Source organism: Haliotis rubra, unplaced genomic scaffold (genome assembly GCF_003918875.1).
Source record: "Haliotis rubra isolate DU_JTF1 unplaced genomic scaffold, ASM391887v1 Scf134, whole genome shotgun sequence".
Classification (NCBI taxonomy): domain Eukaryota; kingdom Metazoa; phylum Mollusca; class Gastropoda; order Lepetellida; family Haliotidae; genus Haliotis; species Haliotis rubra.
Window position 1 is genome coordinate 541,767 of NW_025765270.1, and position 20,087 is coordinate 561,853.

General features: G+C 39.5%; 2 protein-coding genes across 3 annotated transcripts in view; both read right to left on the minus strand.

Moving 5' to 3' along the window:
• The window catches only part of LOC124267805, a 101,015-nt gene extending 87,325 nt beyond the window's left edge, over nt 1-13,690 (minus strand). Inside the window, exon 1 of one of the 2 annotated variants that reach the window (XM_046702792.1) lies at nt 13,345-13,690. In XM_046702792.1, the coding sequence (XP_046558748.1) occupies nt 13,345-13,587 (243 nt within the window). In that variant the 5' untranslated portion in view covers nt 13,588-13,690. The remainder of the gene's footprint in view (nt 1-13,344) is intronic. The other variant, XM_046702793.1, reaches the window with a different exon arrangement.
• A 4,323-nt stretch (nt 13,691-18,013) lies between these two features.
• Nucleotides 18,014-20,087, minus strand: part of LOC124267807 (phosphatidylinositol 4,5-bisphosphate 3-kinase catalytic subunit alpha isoform-like) — a 39,977-nt gene continuing 37,903 nt past the window's right edge. The window contains 4 exon segments of the mRNA XM_046702797.1: nt 18,014-18,612; nt 18,614-18,707; nt 19,265-19,374; nt 19,376-19,417. Coding sequence (XP_046558753.1) covers nt 18,442-18,612; nt 18,614-18,707; nt 19,265-19,374; nt 19,376-19,417 — 417 coding nt within the window. The 3' untranslated portion in view covers nt 18,014-18,441.

The window sequence follows — 20,087 nt, forward strand, 5'->3', positions numbered from 1 at the left end:
ATTTTGTACCTACTGTGTTTATATTTGTAGTTTATAGAATATTGCCACTGTTCTTTCACGGAATGCTATGCCATACATATCTTCATACTGATCATATCTCACACAATCAGATCTGGCCGTCAGCTCTAATAATGAACATGATGACACAGTTGTATGCTTTAGCTGGTATCGAAATAGCCTGGATTACAGTCACATTTGTCAACTGTCAAATCAAAGATGTCTGGGCCAAAACCACCCCCAGGCCTTTTCTTATCACCTACAAAATCAGATTAATATCAAAAATAGGGAAAAAAAATGTTGAGGTTTCCACTGATACCACTGCAATATTATACCTAACTTCTAATAACAGTTTAAAAAACAAACCACACTAAGCATACACCAATTCAGAGTGTGTTTCCATGTCAATGTCCAAACTGCGACCTGGTTGGACATGGACGGTAAGGCAATGCCCTTACGGCCAATCACAGTACAGTAATTAATCCCCTGAAGCTTGCAGTGGCTCCAGACTGTCTACACACGACACAAATGCAGACAAAATTGATGAAATATTGACTCAGAATCAACTGCATCAGTTTAGAGACTAAGCCGTTTTGCTGGTGAGGTAGTACCAGTCACATGCTGTTGGACAGCAGGCTAAGAAAGTACTTATCGACCAACTCATGTGAAAGCTCAATCGCTGATCAATAAATGAGTGCAGCACTGCATATCACATTAGTCTATCTAATTTCATAGCCTCCAGAAAAGCATCCCTGTACAGTCTATTGGCTATAATCATGGAAGTAATATTACCACCGATTCCTGGAATCACGCTTAAATTGCTGATACATCTCCCCAGGCTCTCTCTTGACCAAGACTCTATTCAGACATACTGCCAGCCGGCAGACATTTAAGTGAGATGAATGACATTTAATGCTAATCCGACAATACTACAGAATCTCAGTGCAGTACGCTGTCCTCATAGTCGCTTTCATTCTCCAAGCTGGGTATAGCTCAACACACCATCATGAAATGTAACTCAGCGTTTCAGGTGGTATCAAATGAATGGTGTTAGTTTCAGCAATGTTGCGCTTTGCTATGATGAAACACCACACACAGCAGCCATGTAACTGGGATCTGCATATTGACTGTCTGGACCAGGCAATCCAGTGATTGTATTATGAGCAATGATAGGAGTACAATGACATTATTTTATATACACCCCATGGTACCCACAGCTGTTTACTGATTGACTGAGTTTGGTTTTATGCCGCTTTTAGCAATATTCCAGCAACATGACGGCGGGGGACACCAGAAATGGGCTTCACACATTGCACAGCTGTTTAAAATGGGAACAGTATTGTAATTATCAATCCAATGAGGAACAAACAGGGATTGGGATACAGAACTTTGACAATGGGCGATTTTCAGGAGTATTAGCCATTTTCTGAATTTAGAATGGGCCACTGCCCTTGTATCTATAGTAAACTTCAAATGTTTAATGGGCCATTTTTTATTCTAATGTGCAAAATGGCCCCTGGCCCAAGGCCCCTAACTTTACCAATCCCTGAACAATATTCATTAAAATAGAAATATCTTCAAATCAAAGTTTCTGTACTAATATAATATTAATCCTTCCAGCTCACGCCCTGCATACAAAACAGCAGACAATATCCTCCATTATTTAGCCCTGAGTTGAAGTGTTCGTGAATAGGCTTCACAAAATACCTTGACACGCTTATTTTTCACTCTATAAATAGTGATGACTAACATCAGCTCCTTGTGAAACTTAAACAAGGCATATTGCAAAGACATTGCTATCATTTGTGCTTACGACATAAAAAAACTAGTATTTTTCTCTCCTCAATGACGAACGTAAGTTACAGCTCCAGACAGGTAAAGTCAAGGTGAGCGGGTGCTCAGACAGTGATAAAACATGCAAAACATTCCTGTCTCATCAGGAGCATATACATGCAGGCTCCTCACAGCTCCTCGCACCTATCTCTTACATGTGCTTGTCTATAAATAGATACAGCTATCCCCAAACCGTCTGTACTCCAAACACTGCCTCAAAACAGTGTCCTGGGAATTCTAGACTGATGTGAGTGAGTGAGTTTAGTTTTATGCCGCTTTTAGCAATATTCCAGCAATACCACGGCACGGGGACACCAGAAATGGGCTTCACACTACTGATGTGAATGGAGCAAGTAAACCATATTCTGTGTCTGTCAGAGTGAGTGAGTGTGGTTTGGGAACCATAAAACACATTATTGCATTTATATCACCTAATAAGGAACAGAGGCACAGGTGTACCACTTTGATAAATCTAATGAACACATGAGTGAGTGAGTGAGTCTAGTTTAATGCTGCTTTTAGCAATATTCCAGCAATATCACGGCGGGGGACACCAGAAATTGGCTTCACACATTGTACCCATGTGGGGAATCTAACTCGGGTTCAACCACTAGGCTACCCCACCATCCCAATGAACACAAGAATGGTGCTGACAGAGCTGATCGTCAATGAACAGGACAAATCTGGGATTCAAACCCAGTCAAAGGATGCAGCTTGAAGATGCAGGTAGTTGCTTGGAGTATCAAGAAACTGCACAGCCTTGGTCATGTTGCGTGTTTTTAACAGTGGTTTTACCTGACACAAATAGCCATGGTGCAAGTCCCTGTGTTCACAAGTGACAGTGCGTATTTTCTTAAATCTCCTGGTACAACAACAGAATACTGTTCAGGAGGTTTTGCGCGCCAAAACGTGACAGATGAGATTCCGGGTGTGATGTGGTAAAAACACACCCTGCTTTGCGGAAACCATGTGCTTCTGTGGCGAAATTGTTGACGAGGGGACACGTCACTGCCCGCGAGGGTCAGTTAGATAGCAGAGCTTGTCAACGTAAGACCTTATTTTGAGACAGGCAGAATAAAGTATGAAACTAACATGACATTTTGGCTTTTCCTTCTTATCAGTCCCATAGCATGGAAGGGAAGCTGGACAAGAAGTATAGGTATACACATGTTAGGCATGTTCGATGACCTAGACTTGTTCTGCAAGGAAACAGACAGACCAGAATAGCCAAACACAACTAAAATGCTGGAGGAAAAGAGGGTGTTACAAATCAATGCTGAAACCTGATCTGCTAATGAACAGCAGATTTAGCTTTGGCTAGTGAATTATTTATTGTCAAACTCCGGTCTTACCAGACAAACTTTATGTAGTATGACAACAATACTACAGTGTGATTGTTTCAACCGTTATCAGCAATACTCCTAGTCTGTCTCACAGTCCCTGAACCACATTATTTTCCCTACTGCCTAGCCCCCTCTGTAGTGCTAAAGCCCTAAATGAAGCAAGTCTAGATTTCCTCAGGTTCTGAATCTCTGCACTGCCTTGGGCTCCTTTTCAATTTAAATGGGTTTGTTTGTTACTATCAAAATTATACACAATCAGAGACTAAGCGGTAGTCTACAATATTCCATGTCCACCTACCTACTCACACACTCCAACACCCCACCCCCCTCCCGACACACAAACCCTCCCAACACATGCATGTAGCACGCACACACACCACCACCCAACACACCCCACACCCCTCCCGACACACACACTCCACCACCCACACACACCCTCCCACAACCTGCATGCACGCACACACACCACCCAACACACTCCACCACCCACACACACCCTCCCAACACATGCATGCACGCACGCACACAAACCACCCCACCCCCTCCCAACACACATACTCCACCACACACACACACCCTCCCAACACGACGCATGCACACACACCATCCAACACCCCCACCCCCTCCCAACACACACACTCCACCACCCACCGACGCCCTCCCAACACTTCAAGAACTTCACCATAATAATATTGTTCAAATAAATTATTTTTGGTTTATGGAAATGTAAACATATAAAACAGTTTACAATACCACAATAATATTTTTCAAACATATTTTTGGCTGTTTATGGAGATGTAAACATTAAAACAAGATTACAAACTGATTATACCTCCATCAACCCACAAAAATATTAGAAGTCAATACTTATAAATAGATGATGACAACAGTGACTCCAATGATTGCTGATTTAATCATTAACATAAAAAAGGTGCAGAAAATAAAAAAACTATTAACATCAATAAGCACAACAGCACAACACCATGTCAGGAAATCAAATTTATTTATAACATATTATTCCCAGCAATATTCTTGGAAGAGAGTAAACCTGTTTGTTTCTGCATTGTTCAGCACATCAGCAATGTTTAAGGGCTGTAGCAGTGACCATACATGATCAACTCAACACAAACCAGTGGTCGAAGTTATGAGCAACAATCAGGTTATGTTCATATAAAATTAACATATTCATTACGCTTAACCAACCAAGCAAAGGTTGCTGGGGAGTTATAACCCAGAATTCCCATGTGAGTTATGAGTCGTATTAGCCCAGATAATTGTTTGGTCGGTATTAACCATGATAATCTCTATGGCATAACAATACATCACTGCTAATTTGTTTGCTTATTTCGTTTCCTTAACACCAAACTCCGATGTTCCAACTGTATGATGATGGCTTGCAGATGATCATGTGTTGCATGGATCTGTGTTCACAGTATCACTCACTGGATTGTCTGGTCCAGACCATCCAGTGAGTGATACTGTGAACACAGATCCATGCCATTGCAGTACGTTGATGAGCTATCTACATTGAGCGTTGATCTACTTGATCTGAACACCTGATTCATTGAACACCTCTGAGGGCCAGCATCTGTTGCTGGGGACTTCCTCTTGCCTGGGATTTCCACAAGCCACATCACTGCTGTTAAACACTGTGATACAGAAACAACTCTAATACTGTTCCATTGAAATGAATGCATTAACTCCAAGTAAGATTAAACCTATTGCCACACAGTCAACTGACAGTCATAACAGTCATTGGATGACTGTGTCATTGCAGGTGCCCCTAACAATCCATTGCAAGCTCAAGGAAGTTCCAGCCCTAACAATCTCTGATGTTTATTGAACTTACAAATGTAACAATCCATTGCAGGTGGGGTTTCCTACTGCAGGTTTAAACTCTGATCATACATGCTCCAGGCATATGCTATATGGGCTATATCAGCTGAGCTTACTTAACAAAATTGAAGATTTGGGTCTGTATAAGTGGCTGGAGTCTGGGTGCATAAAGTCATGTAACTTTTATCTACTCAGGAATTATCTGATAAGCAAAGAGGAAATCTCGTACATAGCAGTAGTAATTACGGGAGGGTTCCTGGGGTCCTCTTGGTTTCCTGAATTAGTATCTGAATCTTTGGGCTCAGTAAATCTTCATTTTCATCACTGTGAATTTCATGTCCAATATTCTGTGATTATTGATTAACTATTGGTTTGGCAATGTATTCATTTCATTAATTCAAGCACATACTTAAAAATAGTGACATACTTAAATCACTTGAACAGGAGTTGAAAGTTTTTTCAAAACTCCACTGAACAGTAAACACTGGTAAACTTTCAAAATCCACTTGAGCAAATATTGATTCTGTCATTGTTAACTCTTAATGACACTGTAACTTGTCAGAGAATTAGATCACATTTCCTGGTCATAAGGAAAAAGATTATCCAGGATTATATAACTGGGAAATAATAACCTTTCAGTGGTCATTTCAAATTTACAAGAGACAAACTATTTTGAAAGGACAACAATGTCTCTGCACCTCTATCAACCAGGGCCTAGATTTTCGAAGCTCTCTTAGCGCTAAGATAGTCGTAAGTTAATGTTAATGTATGGCACTTACGACTATCTTAGCTTAGCTAAGAGAGCTTCGAAAATCTAGGCCCAGAAGTTGATACTTAAAACAAGTGCTGCAGTGGTTTTCACTGTTTTCTTTTTACATGTAAAAAGAATTTAGGAACTTATTCCTGTTTTCTCATTGTTTATGACAACAAATACTTTCAAATATGTGTTGGTTGGTTTTAAAACAAATACCTACAGAATATTTTGTATAAAGAATTGTTTTTATTTTTGCCCACATTAAATCATGTCAAAGCCTCGAAGGTCAATATTGTGCCAGTGATTTATATCTCATCGTGTAATGTACGTTAAGGGATTAACACGGGGCACATTCGTGTAGGGTGGAGATCAAGAGTGATTGACTGACTATAATCCACAACCCTGTAACAATAGACAGACTTATCAAGTGGCAGGTCAAGGGTTCCTACGACATCACTCCATGGGTATTACACCTCCAGGGATTGCTGTCTCAAATCTCACAACAAGGAGACGGACACCAGCCATGGTTTCAGTGCTTTACCGCTCCTATTTCAACACAAGCCTTCCTAAGTGACACAAACGACTCTACACGACAACGGCTCAACAAATCATGATAAATGAAAATAAGATTACCAGCCAGAAGGACCGATACTTGTAAGATTATCATTTGCAGCATGTCTCTGTAAATCTCACATAAGATGAATTTTGATATTAATCAGAATCATGTTCTTCATCAGTACCCTTTTATGAAAGGTTTATGGTTTATCAGCTGAATAACTTACAGTAATTTATTGCATCACTGCACTAGGTCTATTACATTAATGAGTACCTCCACAGTTGATACTGCTTAGTAATGCTCACTTATTCAATTTGTGTTTCCATGGCGATTGAGTCAGTTTCAGATTTGATAAAAGTAATGTACAAGACATCAATTCTGGTAATGAATTTGATTTCCTAGCTAACCATGCAAAAGGTGAGATTCTGATATGTGTGTTGTCGTCATGCAGGATCTTACTAATCTAGGATTCCGACCAATGTGTTGTTGGCAGGTAAATTGGGAACATTATTACTTTGTTAATTTCAGGGGTACTTATATAAGTTTTAAAAATTGCATGAAACACTGCATTCATACATTTACATGAAATGGGATGTTACTGTTCCAAATTGGGAATTCTTACATTTGCGGTACACTTCAGTGTTCACGAATAGCGTCTGACCCTCTGACAAATCCGGCAGATTCGCTAACGGTCAGGCAGAAGTCTACAACCCACCGGCCCCAGTGTCTGACTGTATATTTCACAATGACTTTCACTGAAGTTGTTTAATGTGACACGTGACACTTGTTTGCTGTTTATAAATCTTATGTTTGTTAATAATTTCAATGTCAATTATAAGAAATATTTAATCTGAAATGTGTGTATAATTTTATTCCATAGGTCCTGTGCATTTTCAATGGGTCAGACAGACATCTGAAACTTACAGGACCTAATGTCCTGTGACTTTGAAACACCATTCGTGAACACTGCACTTAGGGCAAGACATCAGCTGGGAAGACAACAATATAATCGGATTAATGTCTGCACTCAGTAAACATGGTCCCGTTTCCAATACTTACTATAATTCTGTCATTTACTATTGCAATACACCACAATACAATGCAGTGTTGGAAAGTAAGCATGAAAGTCAATATGTCCTTGTGGGTAAAAGATTTAGGGTCCCTAGTTTCAGTTACTATTGGAGCAAATCTCAAAGACCTCTCTTCACAATTAATTCTCCGAGTGAGTGAGTAAGTGAGTTTAGTTTTACGATGCACTCAGCAATATTCCAGCTATATGGCGGGCCAGACAATCCAGTGATCAACAGCATGCGTCATCTATCTGCGTAACTGGGAACTGATGACATGTGTCAACCAAGCCAGCAAGCCTGACCACCCAATCCCGTTAGTCGCCTCTTACGACAAGCATGGGTTATTGAAGATTCATTCTAACCCGGACCTTCACGGGTCAATCAATTCTGAAGATTGCAATCTTCATACTTGACAATACTCATCCATACCAAGCACCCATCCCGACAAATCTACAGTTCAATGTGCCCTTCAGAATAAATGCAAATCCCCAGCACTTCACGTATTAAATATTCAGTTGCCATGGACTGATTACTGTTCATTTTCACCAAGTACAATTAGGTTGGAATCAAGTATTTTTGTGTACCTCGCAACCCATGATTGTCACAGCCTGTTGTTTTATATCCAGTGTTCAAAATTACAATGTGTAGTGTGGATATTGAGATTTCCTTCTGTAACATGCACAGAATTATAAACTAGGAATGCTCAGTTTTTTTCCTTTGGTTATTCTATCGCTCTTAGTGAATATGGATTGGTAGACAAGCCAATACTGGCTGTTGTTGCTCTGTATGTCAGGTTTTACATTAGGTTAGAAATTCATTCTAATTCTCAATTGTGCACAATAACGATGTGCAACAGAGGTGCAATCAACCTATAGGTGAACAGGGATTGGGATAGAGAACTTTGACAATCGGTCATTTTCAGGATTATTAGCCATTTTCTGAATTTAGAATGGGCCACTACCCATGTATCAATAGTAAACTTCAAAGTTTTAATGGGCCATTTTTTATTCTAATGTGCAAAATGGCCCATGGCCCCTGCCTTTCCCAATCCCTGGGTGAACGTGGTAGTCCACAAGGAAATGGCATTGGTCCTTCCTGAATCTTGCATGCCTCAGACAAGTTAACAAGTGATGTATTCAAACACTATAAATGAAACATATGTACAGTTTGACTGTTTGTTGTTTAACGCCGCACTCAGTAATATTCCAGCTATATGGTAGTGGTGGAAGATATCAAGTGTGGAACAGATGATCAACTGTAAAACAGTATGAGCATCGATTTATGCAATTTGGACATAATAACATGTCAACCAAGTCAGCAAGTCTGACCACCTGATCCCGTTAGTCGCCTCTTACAACAAGCATGGGTTGGTGAAGACCAGTTCTAACCCAGATCTTCACAGTGAGTGAGTGAGTGAGTGAGTGAGTGAGTGAGTGAGTGAGTGAGTGAGTGAGTGAGTGAGTGAGTGAGTGAGTGAGTGAGTGAGTGAGTGAGTGAGTGAGTGAGTGAGTGAGTGAGTGAGTGAGTGAGTGAGTGAGTTGGCTGGGTGCTTGCATGAGTTGTGATTTGGATAACACCGCATTCAGATGTATTTCAGTGGGATCAAAGGGGCAGATTAGACATCTACCATATACAGAAACAGTAATGACGGGTATGACAAGGCAAAGGTTATAACAATTATAACCATCGTAACTCCCATACTTGGCTGATACCATCGTAACTCCCATACTTGGCTGATACCATCGTAACTCCCATACTTTAACATATTTAACACAGGCTTACTATGAGTCAAGGAGCTAACAGTAAACTGTATTGTACATTGTTTAATGCCACAATCAGCAATATACCAGCTACACTACTAGTCAGTAAATAATCTAGTCCTGACTAGACAATCCAATGATTGATATAAAGAACATCAATCTATGCAATTGAGATACTATGACATGTAAACAACCAAGTCACAGAGAGTGAATGAGTTTGGTTTTATGCTGCTTTTAGCAATATTCCAGCAATATCACGGGTCACGACACTGAGTGTGACCATACAATTCATTAAGTTGCCTCTCGTGACTAGCATAGGTGCTGGGGACATACATTCCGACACAGGATCCCATCAGGTCGCCTTTGGTAATATAGGTCCTGATCTATGTAATTCATTGTGATACTGATCATGCAGTCATGGATGCTCTTAATCTATAGGTATTCATACTAATGGATTTCTTATTATTCCACCAACAGTACATCTGAAATTGATGTAAAAGCAGGTCATAGTTGGGAGAGTGAGTGAGTGAGTGAGTGAGTATGGTTTTACGCCGCTTTTAGCAATATTCCAACAATATCACGGCGGGGGACACCAGAAATGGGCTTCACACATTGTACCCATGTGGGGAATCGAACCCGGGTCTTCGGCGTGACGAGCGAACGCTTTAACCACTAGGCTACCCCACCGCCCCATAGTTGGAAGATAAGGCTAAATAAGTGTACCTGTAAACTAAGAAAATATAAGTTAGGTCTTGTGTAATATTACAGTTTGGTGCTACGACATTAGAAAATTGAGAGGCCAATTACATATTTCCAATGCACAGCTGTGACAAGAGCCCATTAACCATTCAGGTTTGATTTGGAAGACAACATCTAACTAGGACAGACCAATGGCAGTATGTTTTGTAACAGCTGACTAATTAGGTCAATTAACGATCTGTTGTGATTCAGTCTACAGAGATACAGGGGTGGAAATAACCCATTGCCCGATGCCCCAGTCCAGTGTTGTTGTTTTTGTCGGGCTAGCAAATTTGTATGTCACTCTGTACCGGTGTCCAGTTGACTCCAACTGATTTTACATGTGCCACTGTACCGGAGTACACTAGCAATTTTAAAGTTATTTCCACCCCTGAGACCACAAGCAGTCTGACATGAAAGCAGCAGCCTCCGCAACAGGGTTGTCTATCTTCACTGTGTGCTCATGGTGTCAGATCAATGACTGGTATAGCCCTAATCGATAAAACAATCATACACAGTAACACAGACATGTGCAAATCTTGCGGCATTGTGTCGTGGCACTCACAGCTGATGCTCCCATCTGCTGAGTGGGCATATCATCCATTCAGGGACTTTTACATTAACGAACATGCATCCAGCTAGGGCACAGAAAGTAAACAGGACACAGAGCTAAACTTACTCAACTTCTGAGCTTATAATCGGGTAACACAGAAACGTTAATTCCATCCATGTTTGAAATATCTGCGGTCATAAATCAAAATCCATTCAGAATACAAGAGAATCATAGAAGATATGCTTTAACTTGCACACACACATAAAACCAAAGTTTATTAATACTGCAAGTCTGACTCCTCAAATGTTTTTTCTATGAAGTGTTTTTCTATTCTTGATACCAATCATAGTTATGGCAAAGAACTTTCCATGTTTCCAAAATATTACCATATTTGCTATAATAATCACAATTAACATAATACTGGTAAGTTAAAGTAGTTGTCAGAGATAGAGTGGAAGAGCACCAATATAGTTCAAATCTCAGTGAAACTTCACCATTTTTTATGGCAGGGGTGGAAATAACTTTAAAATTGCTAGTGTACTCTGGTACACCGACACAAGTAAAATCACTTGCCCTGATAAGTTTTCCACTATACCGGCCGTTTTCTTGTTGATTTTTTAAATAAACAACATTGTTAACATTGGAAAGTCAATTGACACCGGTACAGTGTGATATACAAATCTGCTTGCCCAACAGAAAAAAACACTGGACTCGGACGTCGGGCAATGGGTTATTTCCACCCGTTATGGTTATTCCACAATCATATTATATTATTTGTAAAACCCTATGAAATATACACACATAATATCACATCACAGACATTTTTTACCTCAGTACAAGGCACACAAAACGTGTCATTCCTTACTTACAAGATGCTCAAAGGTCATTATTAAAGAGTGTGAAAAAGTGAGTTTAGTTTTATGCCATTTTTAGCAACATTCCAGCAGTATAATGGCAGGGGACCCCAGAAATGGGTGTCACACACTGTACACATGTATTCAATCAAACCCGGGTCTTCGGAATGATGAGCAAACGCTTTAACCACTAGGCTACCCTACTGCCCTTGAGATATTAAGAGGGGAGCATAATACAGGATATTTAGAAGAATATTGTCAAAAAAATAAGTAACATGCACATGAATTGGTACCAAATACTTCTGACACTACTATCCTTTAGTTGTCACCATCAACTTCTATAAAAGTTACAACTACATTTTACACGATTCATACTCTGGACTTGGTGGTAAAAGTCATTCATAAATGAACACAAGGAAATGTCCTTTTGTAATTGTTCCATGTCATAAATGGTTATCTGTACATTATACCTAAAGTAACTCTTTCTCCATCTGTTTAAGAATGGCTTATCAGGAATTAATTATTACACAAGTCCTAACTCAAAGACATTTTATCACTTGGTCAGCTAATGCCACCCATGGGGTAGGCTTAACACTGTAGACCATAGATTAATGTATGTGAACCTTGCCCAGGGCTTACAGTCCTGATTGCCAGCAAGAGTGTGTATTCAGGGTCAAACAGCTGCCAGATCCTCAATTCACTTGGGGGCCTTATTGAATATCTGATGAGATTACAAGACCATGTGGCTATTTGCAGAATCTTTTGATAAGTAGCAATTGTCAGTCTTTGTTTCCCAGTTGATCTTATTAATGACAAGTTGGGTTCAACAATGGATGTGGCCTTTGTAAGTGTGTCAATAGGGTCAGCTATAAAAAGAAAGCCTGGAAAGATCTCTGATAACCTAATCTGTAATCAGTGGATAATGGGTGAGGGTGGTGGTTTTGCTGATAACATCTTGTCAGGAGTGAAAAAGGAAAGAAAATTCAGAAAATATGATACATTTATCAAAAAATATTCATCACAATTCAAAATATTGTTAATGGGTAATTAATAAATAATGTTCATATATATACTACTCACACTTTGCAAAGGATCACAAAAATTCCCAACTTTACTTCAACATAGATTCATAATTTGAAATTGTATTCATTTAAATTTGGATAAATAATGATATGGTAACCCCTCTTTAGGCAAACAGCCACTTTAATCTAACCTTATGCACCTGATACAGAAACCATAAAAATAGTTTTCATGGCACCAATCAACCATTTTGCAAATCATGGAATGAGTCATTGACAAGTACACAACACCTGTCAATTGCAGGTATGGGATCCACAAAATGCAGTGATATACTAAAACCTAGGATCCATGCTTACAATATATTTACACCAAATTAGACCCCACATCAGAGTTTTCTGTTGAATCAATGATTTGATCCTTAGCAAAGTGTGAATAATATATAATAATAACAAGCAACTGATGGAAAACATTTTCTCTATAAATTACAATGTTATTTCTTAAATATCTCAAACAAGTTAGCCATTTCTATTTAGATTCATCTTAATTTGTCATAGTTTAACAAATCTTAAGCTTTCATTTAAAAAGGTTTATTATGAAATTTTAAAAAAATAAATTACAATGATATCATAGTTTAATAGCCAAACACCAGGTATTATCCTGAAGTTCTAATAAATACAAAACAGAGCACTTTGGTAACATGTGTAACTTGCCGACGCAAACAACCCTTCAGCTGGTTAATAATCAATATTTTACTTGATGCACCAACATTAAGTCCATCTGACCCATATTGCTCTGTAAATAAATACAGCCAAGCTACCGGCAATGTTGGAGTATATTTTTTAAATCCATTTCAATTAAATTGAAACGCTTAAGCATGTTTGTGTAAAGTGAAGTGTGGATACATCAACATCTAAACACAATAGGCCTATCGACTTCGTAAGTTGACACCTTTCAAACCGTAAACAAACAGTTTTATCCGCCATCCAAAAGTAATTCACAGAATAAATCTATAAAATTAACATATTCTTACCTCAGCAGGTCGCACAGCGGTATCGCTGCTTTTCTGGTCGCCCTGTAAGACATTTTTGGGTCTAAAACAGGCACCATCAGGCAAATCATCAAGTTTGAGTTCGGTAACTTTTTGCACCCTATCCGGTATACCAGACGTGGAATTGGACCTCTGGTATCCTCGCTCGACATGGCGATCCCGTCGTTCCTGCAACTCTTTTGCATCTTGTTGCTCGAGCTGCTTCTTTGCCTTCGCCAAATACATCTTGAGGAATTATCATGCTACCAGCAGTAACAAAGTTTGCCGACAACTAGTTGAACACCAATCTTTGTTTTGCCACACCGCCATCTTTCTTTGACAGATGCGCGTGCCCGGTCAGTGCTTCCGGGTCAATGGGTCACATCTTCACTTATTGACATAGGGTCAAAGGGGGCGGGGCACATTACACGCGTCAGGGATCAAAAGCGACTTGTCACTTGAAGGTGTCGGTTGAAACAGGAAACCCGTGAATACTCGACATACATTATGCAAAACGACATTCTGTATTGCTGTGTAATCGGTATCTCCTCAACAGTCGTTAGAACATGCATCGCTGGAACCTTTAATTGAACCGATTGCATTTTAATAAAATCCATTGGTCATACAAAATGAGCAACTCTGTACAAAAGCAGGTCGAGTGGTGAATATAATCCTGTGGTCATTGTAGGTACGGGAAATTTTCACACTACAATTACACACGTATCTTTTTCACAAACCGAGACGGACAGACCGTGCATGCTTAGAATTTTGATTTTGTATGTGCCAAGTTCTTCCCTGTCACCGTGTTCATGCATAATTGTGGACCCAATACAACATTTCAGATTGGCTCGCTAAGTATTCGATTTATGAAGGAGGTCATAGCGTGTTCAACGTTAATAATACTCGACTGCACTGTTTCAGTTACATTTCAATCAATGAAAACGTGTGGCAATATTTGATTGTGTCGATAGATGGCGAAGCGGTTTTGAAAAGAAGGCACGGTATTCTTCGTTACTAGTAAGTAAACCATTAAATAATAATTTCATGTTTATTTAATTGCATTTATTAAACTTTGAACTTTAATTTTTCAAAGCAATTATCCAATTCACCGAAACAGATTTGACGTATAAAGATTCAGATTTGGGTCTGAACGTGCTGCACACAGTCCCGTTCAAGACTTGGCATTTGTGTGACTGGTTGGAGTGGTGTCAAATGTGATGCATTCAAATAGGGGTCGTATCATAAACGATTTTTTCCGTTATTTATCACTTTTATAATAGGTTTTTACTTTACCATTAAGGGATGTTTTAAAAAGACAGTTTTAATGGATGTTTGTTTTATGTATCCTGTCACTGTTTTATACCTTCTCATGTATAACAGGACACATTTTAAACAAAGTTCACATTCAATTGACCTTTAATTTCGTAAAACGTAGGTTGTGTAGCACCCTATCCCTAATTTGTTCATTAATACTAAGAGGATTAAACTAAGCTACACATAATCTAGATTTACGAATGAAAATATAATCTAAACACTAAACTACACACAATACACATGTAACTGTAGGACTTTCCGACAATCGGAATGTGTTGTCGGGGTCAATAATACCTCGGATTACATTTTAAGCACGAACATTTTGCATTAGCTAATTCATAACTCAGGACATAATGCTATTGTTGGCACAAATATATGTCACAATCATCTCTAATGACGTCTTTACACGTACTTTATTAATCCAATGTGTCCCATATATGGAAACTCTTTGATTGTGGGTGTGAATAGCACGGTATCCCACGCTTGGAGAGGTGGGATTAGCAGTTGGCTGATCACGTGTCAGTGTACTCAGATGGTGGGGATCGTGCTGATGCTAAAAGTCACTGGTTTGTCTGATCCAGCCTCGATATTTTACACACCACCGTCAAATAGCCGCAATATCTACGGCGTCAAACAACATTTATTCTCAATAATGCCCGAAGCGGATTTCTCTACAAACACACACTGTATTAGTATACTGTTTCAAAATGTTTCTGAGCAGTATAAACGCACAGAAACACCCACAATTACAAAATGAATACAAAACCATTTTGTAAAGGAGACCAATTTGAATGTCTTTAACTAGAAAGAACCTTGGAAAGCAGCATAACGTTTTAGGCTATGCAATAACATGATTATATAAATAAATATATCACACGTGTACTGGGGCTTTAAACGTCATCCGACATGGTCACTAAACTGATAATGTAAAACAAATAATAAAAACATACGCTTTTCCTGGAAATTGATATTTGTTTATTGTTTTGAGTAAACACGGAAAGGTTTTACATTTTTACAAAGTTCTAAGCAAATTAAAACAGGACAGTGTCGGTCTCTGGTGTGGGAATCCAATACTCGTCCCAGATGAAGACTGTGATCAGCCTCGGATGTTTTCACAAAGAATTACATGCGTGAAACAATCAAATCACGGTTAACAAGTCAAATAATTCATGGCCACTTCCGACAGTGACTTATTAACATAAAATCCCCCTTTAGGCGCTGTCACGATACGGTGTCCGTGACTACGTGACAAATCCCGCGCCTGTTCTCTGCTAGTGCTAAGTAAACAGCACACCATAGGCCTTGTCTTCAAGCAAAGCATTCCTTCGACCTTGTAGATACACAATCGTCCTGCCTCTTGTCACGGAGGGGATTGTTTGTTTCTGATGCGGTGCTAGGTCAGCTTGACCTGTCAACACCTGGGATGAGGCTGTTTGCCAAATCAAATAACGTGTATTGAGACAGGTTATCCGTCGCGCGACATGGAGTAATGGAGATTATGCGAGCGCTTCAGGCGTTTGTGTCGATAAGCAGTTTGTTCAGTTTTTGTCATGCTAAATATTTTGTGCAGAGTCAAATCAAATTAGTGGTTCAGCTTTATGAAAATCACTATGTATTCTTAATACCATGCCTTTTTCTGGTCCTCTGAATCGGCCATCACTTGAACTTGGTAGGCAACACCATTCTGCACTAAAAAAGATGCAAGAAAGTCCTTATTTAAGTCATTAATAATGAACTGAAAAATTTAAACATCTTATAGAAATTATTTATGGATAACATCAGTTTGTTAACTTTACCAATAATATATTGCCCTATGTAATTTACATTGCTGGGATCTACCTTCTGGATCGGGGATTTCCGTCAAGTTGTATGTTTTGCATGTTATATAGCTCTATATCTAAATCAATATACACCTGAATAATGGCTGATTGCAGTGTTAAGCAACAACCAAGCCAAGAGTAAAGAGACATGTGACCAGGAATAGTGTATCACAGGGAGGAGGAGGATTTGTATGGAGAAGCAGACAGACAGACAGACAGACAGATTATTTATTAGAGTCTCGCCTCATGGACATAAAATAATACAGCATAATATACACAAATAATACATGAGCCCCTCCATTTGGAGTTATGAGAGACTATCTGTTAAAACCATGTACAATGATAAAATACACTATGATATGAGAAGCATAGATATGATAATAAGCATATACATACAGACATAGGGAACATATTAAAAGCATAAAATATATAACTAGGAATTGTACAATTTTTCCATTCGTTTGTCTAAAATAAGTTTACATGTTTTGGAACATAAATTGGCTATCACAGTGCAAGATAATATAAAACTAGTTTTAGTGATATCATCAGCAGTATTAAACTCGGGGCACACTTCAGCACATCCTTGCAGTAAAACCTGTCGGACATCATTGTAGAGAGGAAATCGCAGTAACACATGGGTTTCGTCTTCGGTACAGTCATTACAGTTAAAACAAACTCGTTCTGCAACAGAGAGGTTAACATATTGCCCAGTTTATATCCTGATAAGGGCGACTCCACATCTAAAAACGTCTAACGCTCTTCTGTGAGATTTGGCCATAGGGGTAATGACGTATGCCTCAGCGCCGAACTCCGACTTGAAACAACCGTAAACCGAAGCATGTACAATGTGAATGACAGCCCCTTAAATTTATATACAAAGTAAGTGGCCCCTATGCATGTCGTACAAAATCAATGACACTCCCCTTAGTACATGTGTCCAAAATTGATGACACCCCTACCTTCCCAGAACAAAATCGGTGACACCCCCAATAAAATCCTCATCTCTGTTGTAAAACACCTCATCCTCTGTTATAGATCTCATAAAGATGGTAAATAACCAATGGGAAAGGTACATGAATGTTAAGTAGACATGTGATATAACCTATTTATTCCCATCTCAGGGATGTATATAAGGTGTATACAGATTTCCTGCCTATTTTCTTCTCTGAAAATAGCTTAGAAGCCCACAAGCTGTATGGGTTTATTCACATCAGAGCCTCTCGAGATAACACCCATTGTAAACCAAAAGTCACTGTGTTCTTTAATCTGATTGGTTGATAAATGTGATCAAATGGTATTCGATTCCCGGAAATTCGCTGCGTATTAATACATACAAACATCGCTCACACCATTGTATTGTTACGTCGTCAGCTGAGATGACGTCATTCAAATCATATTGTGACGTAAAGTCCGAATGACGTCACAAATGAGCAGTTCCAGATGCTACCATGGGAAACAGTCGTAACGGACGGCTGATGACATTTCACTGCTGTACCCGTACTCGATGTCAATGAGTGCAGACACAAAAACGTGTGTGGACCTTTTGGTTTACATTTGTGTTTACAATGTCGATAAACATCATGTGTTGGCCAATTTCCGGGTGTTATTGAGTATTTGAAGCACGGGAATGTTTCATTTGAAACCTCCAGCTGACGGCGTCGGTTCCAATTGAATTCCCGTGTTTCAAATACTCAATAACACCCCGAAATTAGTCAACATATGATGTTTATCTCCTAAGTAGATAAAAACTAAAAAAAGATAGATAGCTAATGCTGACTTCTTGTTTGTGGTTTCACTCAAAGTTTGTGACAGTTTGTACTCAAGACACATGGACGTCTTTGGAGTGAGTGAGTTAAAATTTATAGTCACATGGACAATATCTGAGCCATATCGTGACTATCTCAGCAGTGACAATTAAGACTTCATATCACGGTGATTGCACTCAACACCAATAACACACATGTTATCACCACAAGCCCTTGACGTTATGACAGAGCCAGTCCACTTTGGTTGTCCACTGGCCTCCATAAGCCTTCTGGAGCTGTTCAATGAAATATTCAACAGCCTCCTTCTCAGTGTTCTCCACAGATAGAGCCTTCCTGATGTACTCAATGTCGTCCAGAGATTGCAGCTCGGGGGATGCCACAGGACAACATCAGCGCGAACAGTGTGATCAACAAACGTTTATTGTCTCGTAAGACAACAAAGGCAGATACACACATCTCCTGGAAGCTGAAATAACAATCACAAACTGTGAGAGGGACAGGCTGTTCATGTGTGCATGTGTAGGTGTATCCATATGTGCATGTGTCGTGTGCATGTGTGTGTGCATGCATGCGTGTGGGCGCGTTGTGTGTCCGCCCATTTGTGTCCATTCTATCATTGCCTGTGAATAATTGAACTTGACCCAGATGAACCAGTGATTGATATAATGAGCAACTATAGATGTCACTGAGGTTCGGTGACACCTAGGCAACCATAATACTACTCGGACCACTCAGGTCATTGCCACCTAAGACATGCATGTGTGGCTGGAGACATATTCTAACCAAGAACACAACCGAGAACACTAGGTCTTAACATCATTGCTATGAAGTATTGCTCATGTGATTCACAGAAACATTTCAGAACAGTATGTCCAAAGGCTGAAGAGCGCTAGGAAGTAACAGATTCCAAATTTAGATAATCTTAAAATTTTGCAGAGAATATCTTTTCATGCTTTCAGACAGGCAGATGAAAAAGATCACACATACTATGTATAGGTAAGCTAATACTTTTATTGTATTTACCGTTCATATTCCTTTTGTTTGGAAGGCTGGTCCGCACCCTTAGCTATCACTCGGAGGAAGTCCTCAGTCAGGACAAATGGAACTCGTTGTCTGTTGATCCCAAACTTTTTTCTTTCTGTGGTTTAAGAAATGTCCAAAGTCTATATGGAATACCTGAAAAATATTTTGATCGTTTCAGCACTATTTTTATAAAATGCTTCCTCCATGTCAAGGGCACCTGTCACCGGTTAAAGCTATGCAGAGTTGTCTTCCTTATTATTGCCATATTATTATTGTTATAACCATTGCCATGTCATACCCGTCATTTCAGTTTCTTTAAAACGGTAGATGCCTAATCTGTCCCCTTGATCCCCCTGAAATACTGCTGACTGTGGTGTTATCTAAATCACAACATACTCACTCATTCACAAACTCACTCACTCACTCATTCACACAACTATCCCACCCCTGAAGATCCGGGTTAGAATTGGTCTTCAATAACCCATGCTTGTCGTAAGGAGCAACTAACGGGATCGGGTGGTCAGACTCGCTGACTTGGTTGACGCATGTCATCATATCCCAGTTGCGTAGATTGATGCTCATGCTATTGGTCACTGGATTGTCTGGTCCAGACTTGATTATTTACAGACCGCCGCCATATAGCTGGAATATCGCTGAGTGCAGCCTTAAACAACCAACCAACACAACCATCCAGGCAGTTACTTCCAAATCCAACTGTACCGAACTTTAAAAACTGCCCAACTCAGACCCCTCTCCCATTCCCCCATCCCCCACTACTTTATTGAGAGGGGCAGGTTTCTGGAGGCAGTTGTCCAGGTTAATT